At 49.2% G+C, this 14282-nt stretch overlaps 1 protein-coding gene across 1 annotated transcript in view; it reads left to right on the top strand.

Moving 5' to 3' along the window:
- TRANK1 (tetratricopeptide repeat and ankyrin repeat containing 1) overlaps nt 1-8719 on the top strand; it is a 76842-nt gene extending 68123 nt beyond the window's left edge. The window contains exons 21-23 of the mRNA XM_068983094.1: nt 1927-4976; nt 6228-6323; nt 7343-8719. Coding sequence (XP_068839195.1) covers nt 1927-4976; nt 6228-6323; nt 7343-7443 — 3247 coding nt within the window. The 3' untranslated portion in view covers nt 7444-8719. The remainder of the gene's footprint in view (nt 1-1926; nt 4977-6227; nt 6324-7342) is intronic.
- Nucleotides 8720-14282: the final 5563 nt, after the last annotated feature.

Here is a 14282-nt window from a genome sequence, read left to right on the forward strand (position 1 = left end):
ATGGAACAGTAAGTGTCTAGTGTCACAGTTAGTAAACAAACATATTTCTTTATCCAGGTCTTTGGTGCTATTGGAGAAGGAAATGGCAACCCACTCCAGTATTCTTGCCTGGAGAATCCCATGGACAGAGGAGCCTGGCTGGCTACAGTCCATGGGGTCACAAAGAGTCGGACACGACTGAGCGACTTCACTTTCACTTGGTGCTATTATGCATAAGATACACACAGCATGTATATATTAGTCAACTCAGGCTGCCATAATGAAATGCCATAGATTGGATGGCTTAAAGAACAGAAATTTATTTTCTCATAGTTTTGGAGGCTAGAAGTTCACGATCCAGGCTCCAGTCAGTTGGGCTACTGGTGGAGCTCTCTTCCTTCCCTATCTGGTGTCAGTTCTTACAAGGACACTAATCCTATTAGATCAGGACTCTACCCTTATAACCTCAATTAACCCTAATTACTCCCTTAGAGGCCTAATCTCCAAATACAGTCACACTAGGGGTGAGGATTTCAACATATGAATTGTAGGGGTCACAAACCATCAGTCCATAACAGGATGCCGGCTGTGGCATTGATTGTGTACCCAATTGTCAGGGTGCTATGTACTCTGAGTAATTGACCAGGACAGTTTCCTTGTGAAGCCATATGATGAAAGCAATTGAGAGGGTTTTGGGTTTTTTTTTGTACTTTCAATTATTTTAATCTTCTGTTGTCACTTTGCCACGATAGCATTGAATAATCATTGCCTTTTCCCCAGAAACATTTTTTGGAGTCTCTCATTATTTTGTTTATCTTTATCAGCTTTCCTGAGATATTCAACCTACTCTTTATTGATATGTTGAGTTGAGATCTAAGTGTCATCAGTACTAATTGGAGCCTAGCACTTGATTTATCTGAGTCTTTTGAATGCTCTATGTACTGGATGTAGAATTCAACTGCTAGCTGGCCTGACTTAACATGTAATGAGAAGATTTTAGATCTGAAAACCAAATACCTGGCTAGTTCCTTAAATGTGCTATAAATACCCTCTATTCTATCAGCCAAAGCTTATGAGAGGAGCTCATCCTCAGTCACACCCATTCAGAGAGGTCCTGTTATAAGAGGGGATCTGATGTTTGTAAGATGACCCCAGGGCAGCAGGAGGTTCCTGGGGATCTCTGGTTGTGAGAAAATATGTTTTGTCCCCTGCAAGAGTTCAAAAGTAGCCATGTTTCACTGGATTGGCCCGGTGCCTTGAAAATTGGTATGTGGGATATACTCACTTGGATCCACAGTGTCAAAGGGAACTTGACTTCAAGGCTTCATTCATCTCACACTAAATGAATCACATGCATTCTTGGTAAAAAGAGAAAAGTCACAAGTTGGATAATAAGAGGAAGACTGACGTAATGGCTGGTATGTCTGCAGCCCCCATCTCCACACTTTCTCCTTTATCAGCTATCAGCCTCCATAGACTGTATACCCAAAATGATTAGCAAGCTCTTATGCAAATTTAAGGGATTTTTCCCCTCCAAGAATAATTTTGACTATGCATACTTTATGCCCTACAGGTTGACTTCTAATGTAACTGTCACTTGCCTAGGATGCAACTCCATTATATTGTTTTTTGCAAATTAAAAAAAAAATTTATTCTTTTTTGGTTTTGTTTGGGTTTGTTTCTTTTTCCTTTTTTAACTATTTTTTTCTTTTTGTGCAATACCACTATATTTCATTAATTAAACATACTAATGCTGGGTTCCTTTGGGGAATAAAGAATTAATTTTATAGTATAAAATGCAGTCTTGATAAACTTGCTGGCTAACTTCAGGTCCAGTTTGGCAGGTCCTATCTACAAGTGGCATTTTATATAAGTTGCTCTGTTCTGCACTTTATAAATTTTATATGGGTGATGCCAAGTTGACATCGGTATTGTCTGTCTTTGCAGGTATGAAGAAATGCTAAGGGCCAAGGCCCTTCCTGTCTCCAAGCTCTCCTATTCTGCCAGTCAGTTTTACCTGGAAGCTGCAGCCAAGTACCTGAGCATGAATAAAACGAAGGAGATGATGGCTGTGCTCTCGAAGCTCGACACTGAAGACCAGCTGGTGTTCCTGACATCTCGGAAGCGGCTGGCGGAGGCCGCCGACCTGCTCAACAGGGAAGGTCGGAGGGAAGAGGCTGCGCTGCTGCTGAAGCAGCACGGCTGCCTCTTGGAGGCTGCCAGGCTCACTGCTGACAAGGACTTCCAGGCCTCGTGTCTGCTAGCAGCCGCCCGTCTCAACGTAGCCAGGGATTCTGACGTTGACCTTACCAAAGCCATCCTCAGAGAAGCCCTGGACCTCTGCCATCAGACCAACCAGGTGTCTGGCATCGCCGAGGCCCATTTCCTGCAGGGGGTGATCATGAGAGATTTCCTGAAGCTCAAGGATGCTTTTCTGAGGTTTGATACCCTCAACCACTCGGCAGGGGCAGTGGAGGCGCTCTACGAAGCCACCAGCCTCTGCGAGGTCCAGCCCGAGGAAGTCCTAGCTCTGGCTCCGGGGGGCCTCGGGGTCCTCCTCGATCTGGTCAGGGCCCTCAGAAAGGTGACTACCAACGCTGAGAAGGAGATGGTCAAGTCTTGCTTCGAGTTTTTTGGGATCTCGCAGGTGGATGCCAAGTACTGTCAGATAGCTCAGAATGACCCTGGACCCATATTACGCATCATTTCTGACCTGGATTTGAACTTGAAAGAGAAGAAAACAAAAGACCATTTCTTGATAATGATGGATCAGGTGAAATTAGCCCTAAACAAACACCTTCTCAGCAGACTATGTCAGATCACAGAGAGCCTGCTTGCAAAGACCTACCCAGGTGTCTGCATGAAATTTCTCGTAGGCTTAAAATGCGAGGATGGACGCTGTGAAGACTTCCACAGGCCTTTGCGGCGTCACGAGGCCAAGTGTTTGGTCCAATCAAAAATACACCTGGTGGCCATCAAGGGGTTACTGTTGGAAGCCAAAAGAGTATTCCCTAAAGTCTTAGCTGAAGGACTTGAAGAGATCGATTACATTTTGTCTCTGGACAAGCACGGCCTTTGCAAATCTTTGCTGAATGTCGTCTTCCCTAAGCATTTCCACCAGCGAGTGTTGTCAGAAAACCCCATGGCGTGCAAAGAAGTCTTCAAGCCACATTACAAATCCTTCCGATCCTACAGGTCTGCCCTGAAAGAATACATCCACGTCCTGTTTCAAAACGAACGGGCCCGAAGCCGCCGGGAGTCCACGGACCTGTGGCTGAGCGCCATGCAGGCGTTTCTTCTCTCTTCCAGCTACCCCGATGAGCTCGACAAGCTGCTGTACCAGGAGGAGGACCAGTACAACCGGGAACTCAAAGCCCTGCAGTCTGAGCAAGAGAAGAGGGGCAGGGACAGAGGCAGCAGGATGAAAGGGATAGAAGGGAAATTCGGCATGCTGGCGCCCAACAAGAATGACGGGAGCGCGGAGAAGCCCCACCTGTGCTTCATCCGACTGCTGCAGGACTCCATCCACCAGTTCTACGTGTGCAGGAGCCCAGAAGACTACAAGAGGCGCTTTTTCCGCTTCATGAATGTCCTGGTCAAGAGGTGCAAAGAGCCGCTGATCCCCAGCATCGGGAACACGGTGGCCTTGCTGGAGTCCCAGTTCGTCCACTGCGGGGCGGTCCTGGCCCGCCTCTCCAAGAATGCCGTCTTGTGCCTCCCGAAGAGCTACATCGCGCTCTTGCATTACTGGGAGTTCCTGTTTAGCAAGAAGGACCGGGAGCCCGGGGATGTGTTCGCCATCATTCAGGAGTACAGACCCAAGGACCTGACCAGGGCCATTCAGGAGTTCCGGTTCCACCTGTCCTACCTCGTCAAGGTGCTCTGCGGCTGCGAGAATGCCAACTTCAACGTCCTGCTGGACGCTTTCAGCGACATCGACTACGTGGTTTCCGGGGAGGCCGAGCGGACCCTAGTGCTGTGCTTGGTGATGCTGGTGAACACCGAGGGCGTGCTGCAGCCATCCTGCAAGCCTCTCCTGTCCAGCCAGTTCCAGGAGCTCGAAGCCAAGCTGCAGCTGCTGAGCATGGAGTGGGCAGGCCAGGTCCCCGAGCGCCTGCTCAGAGTGGTGAAGCGAGTGCGGCTGGCGGTCAACGTGAAGTCCGTGGCGGAGGCGCTGCAGGACCTGCTCTTTGAGCGGGATGAAGAGTTCCTGATGGACTGCCACTGGCAGTGGGACAGCGGGCACGCCAAAGGGAACGCTGTGCGGGGCCTCTACCACGAGGAGGTCAGGCTGAACCGCCTGTTCTCCGTGGATCCCGTGGGCTACTTGGCCGAACCCGAATACGAGGTCAGCCAGGATGAGCCGGAGGAGCTGGCCTTGGAGGGGGACCACCTCCTAGACGCCATCCTCTCGCAGAAGCAGCGGAGGGCTTCCATCCTCCGGAAGATGCGGAGGGTATGCCTGGTGGTGTCTTTGTGCATCAGATGGAGGAGAGGAAGGGCGGGAGGCCAGGCCGAGCACTTCAGGGAGGAGGGCAGGGAGCCCGCGGCTGGGAACTTCAAAAAGGCTGACGTGGACCGGACCCAGTGCGACCTGTGTGGGGTCAAGTTCGCCCGCGGGCCCGAGAACTATTTCGCCCCAGATCAGGCATTTGAGGGTGCAGCTCCCGAGGCTGTAGCCCTTTCTGGGGCAGAGCTGGAAGATGAGCAAGGTTGGGAGAGGAGCAGTGAGTCCTACGAGCAGCACATCCGCCTGGAAAGCCACCAGAGTCAGCAAGTGGCCTACCAGAGGTACTCGGAGTTTTTCCGTGAGAAGGTGGACCCGGCTATGGAGGAAGGCAAGCTGGTGGTGCAGGACATGGAGCAGAGCGCGTGGGGCCGCAGACACCTGGGCTCCAAAGAGCACAGCCGCGTACTGCAGAGGAAGGTCCAGGAGAACATCAAGAAGGTCTCCGACTCGGTGGAGGACCTCTACAGGCGGAAGGCCTGGGCTGATGGTAAGGGTCCTCCAGAGGCGGGCCCAGATGGTGGCGGAACCTGGGCTTTGAGGACTTGTGTCCAAGTCGAGCCCCTTTGTAGTGAGGTCTGACCTGGGGATGCTAAAATCTTGGCAGTAGCAGAAACACAAGTGAGGACCACGTGTTCTCCAGTCCCAGCAAAGCCCCGTTCTTTGGATCCCCCCTCCCCCAGTTAAACAATGTGTCATAATCTTAGGGCAGGATGGTTTCCCCTGGCATGACAGATAAGAAAAAGGGTTTGCTAACCAATTCTATGGAGAAGCTAGAGGGAGAATGCTTCCAGTCTTGAGAAAATTCTTTAAACCTTCCTTGGTTCATTCATTCAGGGATTTCTTGAGCACCTGCTATGGGCTGAACCCGATCTAGTGGCTCAGACGGTAAAGAACCTGCCTGCAATACAGGAGACCTGGGTTTGATCCCTGGGTCGGGAAGATCCCCTAGAGAAGGGAATAGCTACCCACGCCAGTATTCTTGCCTGGAGAATTCCATGGACAGAGGAGTCTGGTGGGCTGCAGTCCACAGTGTCTAAAAGAGTTGGAAATGACTGAGCAACTAACACTTTGACTTGACTAAGATCTAGCCTCCAAACCTGGTCCTTCCCTTTTAGGAGGGTCCTCACACCATAACCAGTGTGAGCCTCTAAACAGAATTCTTACATGATCTGTGAACCAGATTTCCTCTGACATCCTTATTAGCTACATCTTAGCAACGGTGAGTAGAAGTTATGTATGTTGTTGTTTAGTCACTAAGTTATGTCTAACTCTTTTACAACCCCATGGGAGCCTGCCAGGCTCCTCTGTCCATGGAGTTTCCCAGGCAAGGATGCTGGAGTGGGTCATCATTTTCTTCTCCAGGGGATCTTCCTGACCCAGGGCTCAAACCACATCTCCTGCATTGGAAGGTGGATTCTTTACCACTGAGCCACTAGGGAAGAGGGAAGTTATGTATAAAATTAGTGAAATTGTGTGTTTTTAAATCATTCTAGAATTCAGACATCCAGTTGACGGTGAGAACAGTTTGCAAAGCTTCCTCAGAAGGCTTGCTATTGGCAGCCCCTCTAGACAGGGACATGTAGTTTCTGCTCCTGGGGGCAGACAGCGGCCTTTCACTGCCCGTCTCAGAGGAAGCGGAGACAAGGGCCTGGGAGGTGGGCTCTTTGACGCTAGTACTGAGCGTCCTAATCCCTACAGCCACCCCTTCACTCAAAGCCCTGGTTCTTTGGTTCTCTAGCGGAGGAGGTCATGGCTCGGCTGGTGAACATTCTGATCCCATCCGTCAGGGATGCACAGGAGTGGCTGAGGAAAACAGAGCTGCACCAGGAGGAAGGTGAGGAGTGCTTCATCCCAGGGTGATGCTCTGGGTCTCGTGGTCCTTGGTTCTGCTGACTCCCCGGTCAGTCTGCTGTGGGGCTGCCTATGTTGTGAGCAGTGGTCACTCACTGTCTAGGAGCACTGCCCCCAGCGACTCTGATCAGTAGCAGCAGAGTGACTGTGCTCCCCTATCTGACTGTGAGGGCTGTTACTCGGCTTATTGTTTTTCCAAAAATCTTTGCCACTCATGAGCTGCTACCACTGATGCTCTATTACTACTCATACTCTGTACAGTGATTCCCAGGATGGGTGGAGTGTATCATTTGATAAATTTTTGCCTGTGCAAGCCCTTCGTGTAATTCCATGAGAGTATTTACATATTGAGTGTCTGAAATGTATTAGCACTGTTGTGGGCTTGGGGATATAAAACAACTTTGTGAACGAAACAAACAAAATCTTTGGGGAAACTTGGCATACGTCTTCCTTCAGAGAATTGAAAGCTGGTATAGAGTGAGCCGGGGTTTCTTTCCTAACAGAATCTTCTTGCTGAATTCTATATGATCTGGAACACCTCCCCCTCTTAGCAGGATCTTTCTTCTTCGTCCTCCTAGTATTTCGCTTGTCCCACATTGCCCTTCTGTGAGTTCTCGTGACCCAGATGCTACTGGAAAATCCAAACCCTGGAGCTGGGGAAGACTGGGCAGGACTTGACATAGATGTCTCTGCCAGTAATCTTTAGATTTTAGTCTCTGGTGACACTGTAATTTTTTGTGATTGCTTCAAACAGAAGAACATAATGGGATACCACCTCAAGGTGCAGTTGAATTTAGTTTTTGTTGGACTTATTTTTCATTTAAAGGGCCTCTAAAAGAAGGGCAGAGGAGCTAGTCTATAAAAGAACGTTCTGGAGAAGGATGTTGACTCTAGCTCTGGCTGTTTTTTTTTCAACATTAGGTGTTACTGGGATGTTATTATATATCACAGTAGAATGAAAAAAATCACCATTCTGCTTCTTGTTTTCTGCTTTTTAAATAGGTGTCGTTCAGGAAGATGTTTATGAAAATGAAGTGGAAGACTTTGGTGAGCTCCGACCCAGAAGGCGTCCTCGGAAATGTGCAAAGCGGAAGAAGCACTAACATCCAAATGGCTGCTGCTTCTTAAACCTTCAGAACGTTCCATCGTGACTTAGAATCCCACGTGCTGGGGCAGAAGAGGAAAAGAATATATATTAGCATCGAAAGTGGGATGAGGGGTCTAACATCACCTTTGCTTTTCATCCTTATCGTTTCTCTCTCTCTGGTGGCTTAGGGTACACTGCTTCCTCAGAGAAGGGGCCTCTTAAGTGCTTTTCCAAGTTCAAGTCCAGCAGGACTGGTTCTCCCTAAAACAAGCTCAAATGACCAGAGTCATAGCTGCAGGAAACCTTGGGACCCACCCTCCGCCCCCTGAGGCCCCCAGGTTCTCTGGCTCATCATCAGCATGACCCCAGGCAGGGGCAGGTACACCCCTCACCTCAGTGTTACGCTTCCCTGGCATAAGAACCATGCGCTCCCCAGATCCACTTATCTCCATTCCCACTGCCAGCCACCCCCGACCCCGGGCTGCACTCTGGTCCTCTCCGAGCCCACCTGTGACACAGTTCTTCTGTTATATACTTTAGCCTTTTCTCTCCGTGGAAACTTTTCAGCCTGCCTTGCCCCCGTTTGTTGAGGTCATTCTCCGCCACCTGTGCAAGTGGCGATTAGACTACCTCAGGATGTAGTCAAGAATTCCCCATCTCCTTGGAGAGTAGCCAGCCTCAGGACCAGCTCCCTGGAAGGAGAGGCTGGGGGATGTTGCTGCGGTGGGTTCCCGGCTGTCTCTCCAGGGTTGTCTCCACCCTCTCTTGGCTCTGGTGCAGACATTCCAAACAGTTTTGTGTGTAGCCCTGTCTGTCTAGTTTCCTTGGGTCTCTGTGGCAAGTCACCCTAGCTGACCTTGACATTCCGATGAGTTTCCCCGCACTGAGCTCCCCACTGGGGCAAATTCATAGGGATTTGGCTGTGAGTCACTGCCCCGTGGCTTGTAGGTCCGGGAAGAGGAGGGGACCGTGGGCCTATTTGCAGGAGGCCACTGCTGCCCACTGAGCCATTGGTCTGTCCCTTTCCGGAAGCCCACCAGCCTCTCTCACGATCACTGCCCTCCCTGCCTCTAGTCCTGAGCCCACCCAGGCTCACGTTGGTCGGTCGCTGCTTCCTTATCACCCCGGAACCTGCCTTCTCCCCTCTCCCCATGCTGCTGCCGCTTTGGCTGCTCCTTGTTTTCTCTTCATTGTCTTTCTGAAACAACTCTGTTTCCTTGAAATGTAAGGTTTTTAATTTTTATTAGGTTATGGTTCTACTTTTTATTCCAGGTGTTTTTATAAACTTCATTTGCCAGAAGAAAAAGGAAAAAAAAATCTTGCTGTATGATCACATTTTTATAAAATTAAATCATTTCTCTTATATACATCTGTCCACTTGTTTATTCCTCATCTCTTTACTTAGAGACTCAAGGGGTAAATCTTAAAACTTGGTAAATCTTAGGTGGGGGAGGGTTGGGTCAGCTGGTGGCTACTGACCCAGACAGAAGCTTGCTGTGTTTTCTGAAACTGAGAAATCCAGGGGCCCAAAGACCCACAGCGGGTTGCACCATCTCTTGAGGGCCTGCCTGTGTAAATTCTTTCCCTTTGGGTATTTCCACACAGACAGGGTTCTGAACAGGTGACAAGAACGTTACCCTGGGAGACAGGAGAGCCAGCCTTGAATCCTGGTCCTGTCCAAGGAGCCATTTAGTCTGGGACTAGTCAGACACGGTCCACATGCCCTTAGGGCTGGAATGCGGCACCAACCCCTAGAGACTAGGGATCTGGTATGGCAGGTTTTGGGCCCAGGATTTTATAACAACGTAACCTTGTGTGAGTAGCTTCCCAGGTGGCACCATGGTAAAGAATCCACCTGTCAATCCAACCAGTCCCTGGATTGGGAAGACCCCCTGGAGGAGGAAATGGTAACCCACGCCAGTATTCCTGCTTGGGAAATCCCATAGACAGAGGAGCCTGGTGGGCTACAGTCCATGGGGTTGCAGAGTCAGACGCGACTGAACATGCACGTTGCATTGTGCCACGTGTACTGGTCATTTCTTGTCATGCATCTGCCTCTTTGGGGTCTTTGCAGGATGGGAACCTGGCATTCACGGGTTCTCCAGGCATGACACCAGCTTCTTCTCAGTGCCTAACCTCCTTCTCTCTCGCACACACACATACACACGCCCTGACTATCTCCAGCTGACTAAGAGTCTGAGATCCCTTCAACATGTTCCCAGATTGATACTATGTGATTGTCAGAAATCTGCACTCCTGGATGGTCCTTAAGTTCCTGACTCAAAAGACAGGTAACCCCTCTCCCTCACCCCTTAAGTCTCTTTCCTCGGCACTGAGACTGTCTTTACCCGATCGAGCCTGTCCCTCTAAACGTGCTTTAGAGATTGTGCCTGTAGAGTGCGAGGCAGGCAGGTGGGGGCCACCAGGAGCCATCCAGCAGCATCCCCCCATCAGGCAGCCCCCACAGCAGCATAGAGGTTGCGTTGAACTTGACAGACCCACATACCTTACAATGGCAGAGACAGCAGGCCTGCCGATGACTACGGAGCTGAGCCACACTCCCACCCGCCACCCAGAAAAATGTGTCTCCTCACTCACTAAGAGGGAGGGAAAGCCATCAGCAAGGTACCAGGCGTTCTTTAGGTGGGTTGTTGTTGAGAAACCTGCCTCCCAGTTCTGCAGGATCCTACCCTACTCAGAGCCTGTGTTCTCTGCTTAAGACACAGCATCTCACCCTCCTCAGTGGGGATGTGACCTGAGTGTCTGATAGAACCCTTTGGGGTGATGGGCTGCACAGAAAGGAGAACTGTCACCACAGGATCTTGGAAGGGAGCCCTAAGTTTGAAATTTGGCTACTTACTCTGGCCGTGGGCATTCAGACACGTTATTTAAAATCTGAGCCCGTGCAGGCATTTATAACATGGAAATAATGACACAAGCTTGGAGTTTGGGAGTAACTGCATTATCTTCCCTCCTACCCTGCCTCCCTTCCCTCGAGGAACCAAGAAGGCAAAAAGATGCCAGGCATCTATTTCCAGGGCAGGGAGAGGTGGTCACGAAGGATGACGAGCGCCGGGGGCAGAGCTGGGTCAGCTTTGTGTGGCCTGGATGCAAGTGGAGATATTTTTCTATGAGGGCTTTGTTCCCTGGGGCCCAACCTTTTTAGAGACTGAGGCTATTTTTAGCCCACGTTTTTATGATTCTGCAGGACAGCTGTTTCAGGCAAGTATGTAGGCCACTCTGTGATATTTGGAGTCATCATTTTAAGGTTAGGGAGTGGGTTGGGGGAAGACAACGAGAATAACTCCTGAGTTTCTAGACGCATCGTTGGGAGATTTACCCCTACCCTGCAGAATGCTGCAGCCCGCATTTTCTTTGCGGCTACTCTGGAGCTTCTGGAGGGACCAAGCTGATAAACATCCTTTTCTGCAGGGTAGGGGAGGCCTTGCCACTTGGCATGGGAGATCTTAGTTCCCGGACCAGGGATGGAACCTGCGCCCCCTGCAGTGGAAGTGTGGAAACCTAACCACTGGACCATCAGTGAAGTCTCCAGATGAACACTTGTTACACTTCAAGTTGAGAGTGTTTGTCCTCTTCCAACTTTTTCTCTTTTTTTGCCATTCTGCTTACCAAAACCAAATCACGGTGGAGAAAAGTTTGGTAACACTCCTGCCAAGGAGGCTGTGGGAGGTGGGCTTACCCACAGCCACAGGAACAAAACCAGGACAGCCTTCCTGGAGGGCACGCTGACAGTATTAAATTTAAAAAAGGACTTGGCATTTCTACTTTTTGTTTCTTGTTATCATTTTTAATTGTAAAATACACACAACATGCAATTCACCATCTTTATTAATTTTCAGTGTTAAACACATTCACACTATTGTGCAACCATCTCCAGAATTTTCTTACCTTGCAAAACTGAAACTGTACCTATCGCACAACTCCCCACTTCCCCTCCACCGAGCCCTTGGCACCCCCCATTCCACTCTGCATCTTTGATTTTGACCACTCTAGGGACCTCAATTAAGTGGACTCCTGCAGCTTTTCTCCTTCTGTGACTGGCTTATTTTACTCAGCATAAGGTTCTCGAGATTCACCCATGTAGCATACTGCAGAACTTCCTTCCCTTTTAAGGCCGAAGAATATTTCATTGTATGTATATTATCAGCGTTTCTAATTTTAGGACTTTCCATTAGAGAAACATTCCTAGAAGTACCCAAATAAATGTCCACTTCCAGAGCCTCCAGGAAAGTGCAGAGTTGGAGACAACTCAAATTTCAAATGGATACCTTGAATATGGGTCAGGTTTTAGAAAGATGTAAATGTGCTGGCATGGAAATGCGGAGAAGATCAATCGTTCCCTGAAAACTCATGCTGAAGAGGAGGCTCTATGGTTCAATCCACTTTTAGTAAAAACAAACAAAAATAAAAGTTAATTCCAAATTGCTGCTGGTGGTGATCTTGAGTACTCTGTAAGACCTGGGATTTTAAAAATAGTTTGGAGTCTATGTGCGGTCACAAAGAACAGTAAAGATATTTTTGGAGATGAAAACAGAGAGGAACAGGAGGGCACACATCTGTTGCTCAAAGAGGTGGTCAGACAGGAGCATGCTCGGTCCACTCATGTGCTTACAAAGTGATATTAAGAGGTGATGATAGGGACCTCCCTGGCGTTCCAGTGGTTAAGACCTCACCTTCCAGTGCAAGGAGTGTGGGTTACATCCCTGGTGGAGGAGCTAAGATCCCACATGTCTTGGGGCCAAAAAACCAAAACATAAAACAGAAACAACACTGTAAGAAATTCAACGAAGATTTTTAAAAAATGGTTCATGTCATGTCAAAAAATCTTTTAAAAAAAGAGGCTATGATAATCCAGTAGGAAAGGATCCTCTTGGAGACACCCCTTGAGGTCCCATAGGTCTAGCTCTGTCCTGTGCTCTTTATCCAGCTGACCCCCGTCCAACTGGTGTGCATCTACAGGCAGGGGTAATAAGAGGGCACCTCAGCTTCTAAGGGCATCCATCAGTTACACCTTGAACTTTATCACCTGACCCTGCTATGGCCTCTTAGTAATCTTGGCGCAGGTATACTTCCAGAGAGTATCCTTGCCCTTGAGTCTCCCAACCGATGACATCCTCCTGCTACCTTCGCTGGCTTCTTTCCTGAGCTTCGAAGACACGCTCATCTAGCACTGAAGCTTGAAAAGTGAAAGTGAAAGTAGCTTAGTCGTGTCGGATTCTTTGCGACCCCAGGGACTATACAGTTCATGGAATTTTCCAGGCCAGAATACTGGAGTGGATAGCCTTTCCCTTCTCCAGGGGATCTTCCCAACCCAGGGATCAAACCCAGGTCTCCCACATTGCAGTGGATTCTTTACTAACTGAGCCACAAGGGACGCTCCAATGGAGTACCTCCCTGCCGGCTCACACTAGCGAGTGAGTGCCCACAGCGACCCCATGAGGCAGGTGTCGGGATCACACCCATTATGCAGATGAGAACTGAGGCTGCGAGAGCTCCATGGAGCCCCGCCCCTCAGGACTCATCTCTCCAGCACTAGCCTGTGGGGATCGCGGGTAAGTTTGCTTCAGTTGTACAAAGATAGACAGGGTGGTAGTTCTCTTGGGATAAAAAACACTTTTCTTCCATTTTCTATTCCACCAATTTCCTCCCTCTTTCAGTTTTCCTTCACACAGACGTCAGCATGTCCCCAGTTTTCTGGAATCGTTTTGACTATTTTGACTGCTCACTTTGCAGGTGGTTATTTGGCAGTGGGGAGTTGGGGAGAACCTGGTTTTTGTTTTAAATCACTGCTCACAAAGTCCCTTTTCCTGGCTGATAGCTTCAGGGCTTCTTTCCCACCAAGGCTCTGGTCACGTTGGCCCAGGAGCGGAGCCCCCGGGGACAATACAGGGTCAGTCACAACCGAGGGAGGGAAAGAGCCTCTCACCTGGAATGTTCCTGACTTCACAGAGGAGGAATCAGAACAGACCAGGTTGGTGCGTTTTTCTCTTTTACTCAAAGCTTCTGGGTCAGAGTAAGGAGGAAACACTTTATCTACCCCCCCCCCCAACCCCACTCCCCATGGAGGCTGTGAGATGGCTGAACTGCTGGACCAAAGTGAGAAGATGCCGTCTGTCTTCCTGGAGATTCTGTTCCGGATGCCAAACATCGGAGTCCTCAGAACTAACTGAGAGATGGCTGCCTTTATCCTCTCAGCTCATCAGAAGTCAGGTTAGAGTTTTCAAGGAGATCTGGGTTTGTAATAGAAACACTTTCCAGAAGAACTCTAATCTTCCTCCTATCAAGGATTTTCAAATAAATTTTTTAAAGAAGCGGAAATCCTATTTAGAACAAAAGTAGACTCTGGAAATGTTAGTCTGTCAGGCTGACTGCTGGAGGCGGAAACATGGCCTGTCCCCAGGCCCAGCTGTGAGTAGGCAGGATACACGTGTGTGTGTGCATATGTGTGTATGTGCATGTGTGTGTGTGTGTGTGTGTGTGTGTGTGTGTGTGTGTGTGTGTAGAGGAGTCAGGACATGAAAGAAGGTGCATGTGGCTGAATTTCTCATTCCTTCTCTTCCTTCTTTGTGTTTAACTCAAAGGAAAAAAAGTGCACAGGCTGCTTGGAGGTGTCCAGGTGGAACGAAGCCGCCGCAGTTTAGTTCAAGTGAACTGCAATGCGCAAATATATCTGAGAAGCAGTCTTTGCCAAGGGAGAAACATTGTTTTGTCTACCCTTTTTATAGGAGATATTTTAAAAAGTCAAGTGAGAGCCTGGAATCTGAAGGGTCTGCACCTTTTTTTTTCACCCTGCAGTGATGGGAGTAGGTGAGTGGGGTGGGGTCGTCAGGGAGG

This window comes from Capricornis sumatraensis, chromosome 10, assembly GCF_032405125.1.
Source record: "Capricornis sumatraensis isolate serow.1 chromosome 10, serow.2, whole genome shotgun sequence".
Classification (NCBI taxonomy): Eukaryota; Metazoa; Chordata; class Mammalia; order Artiodactyla; family Bovidae; genus Capricornis; species Capricornis sumatraensis.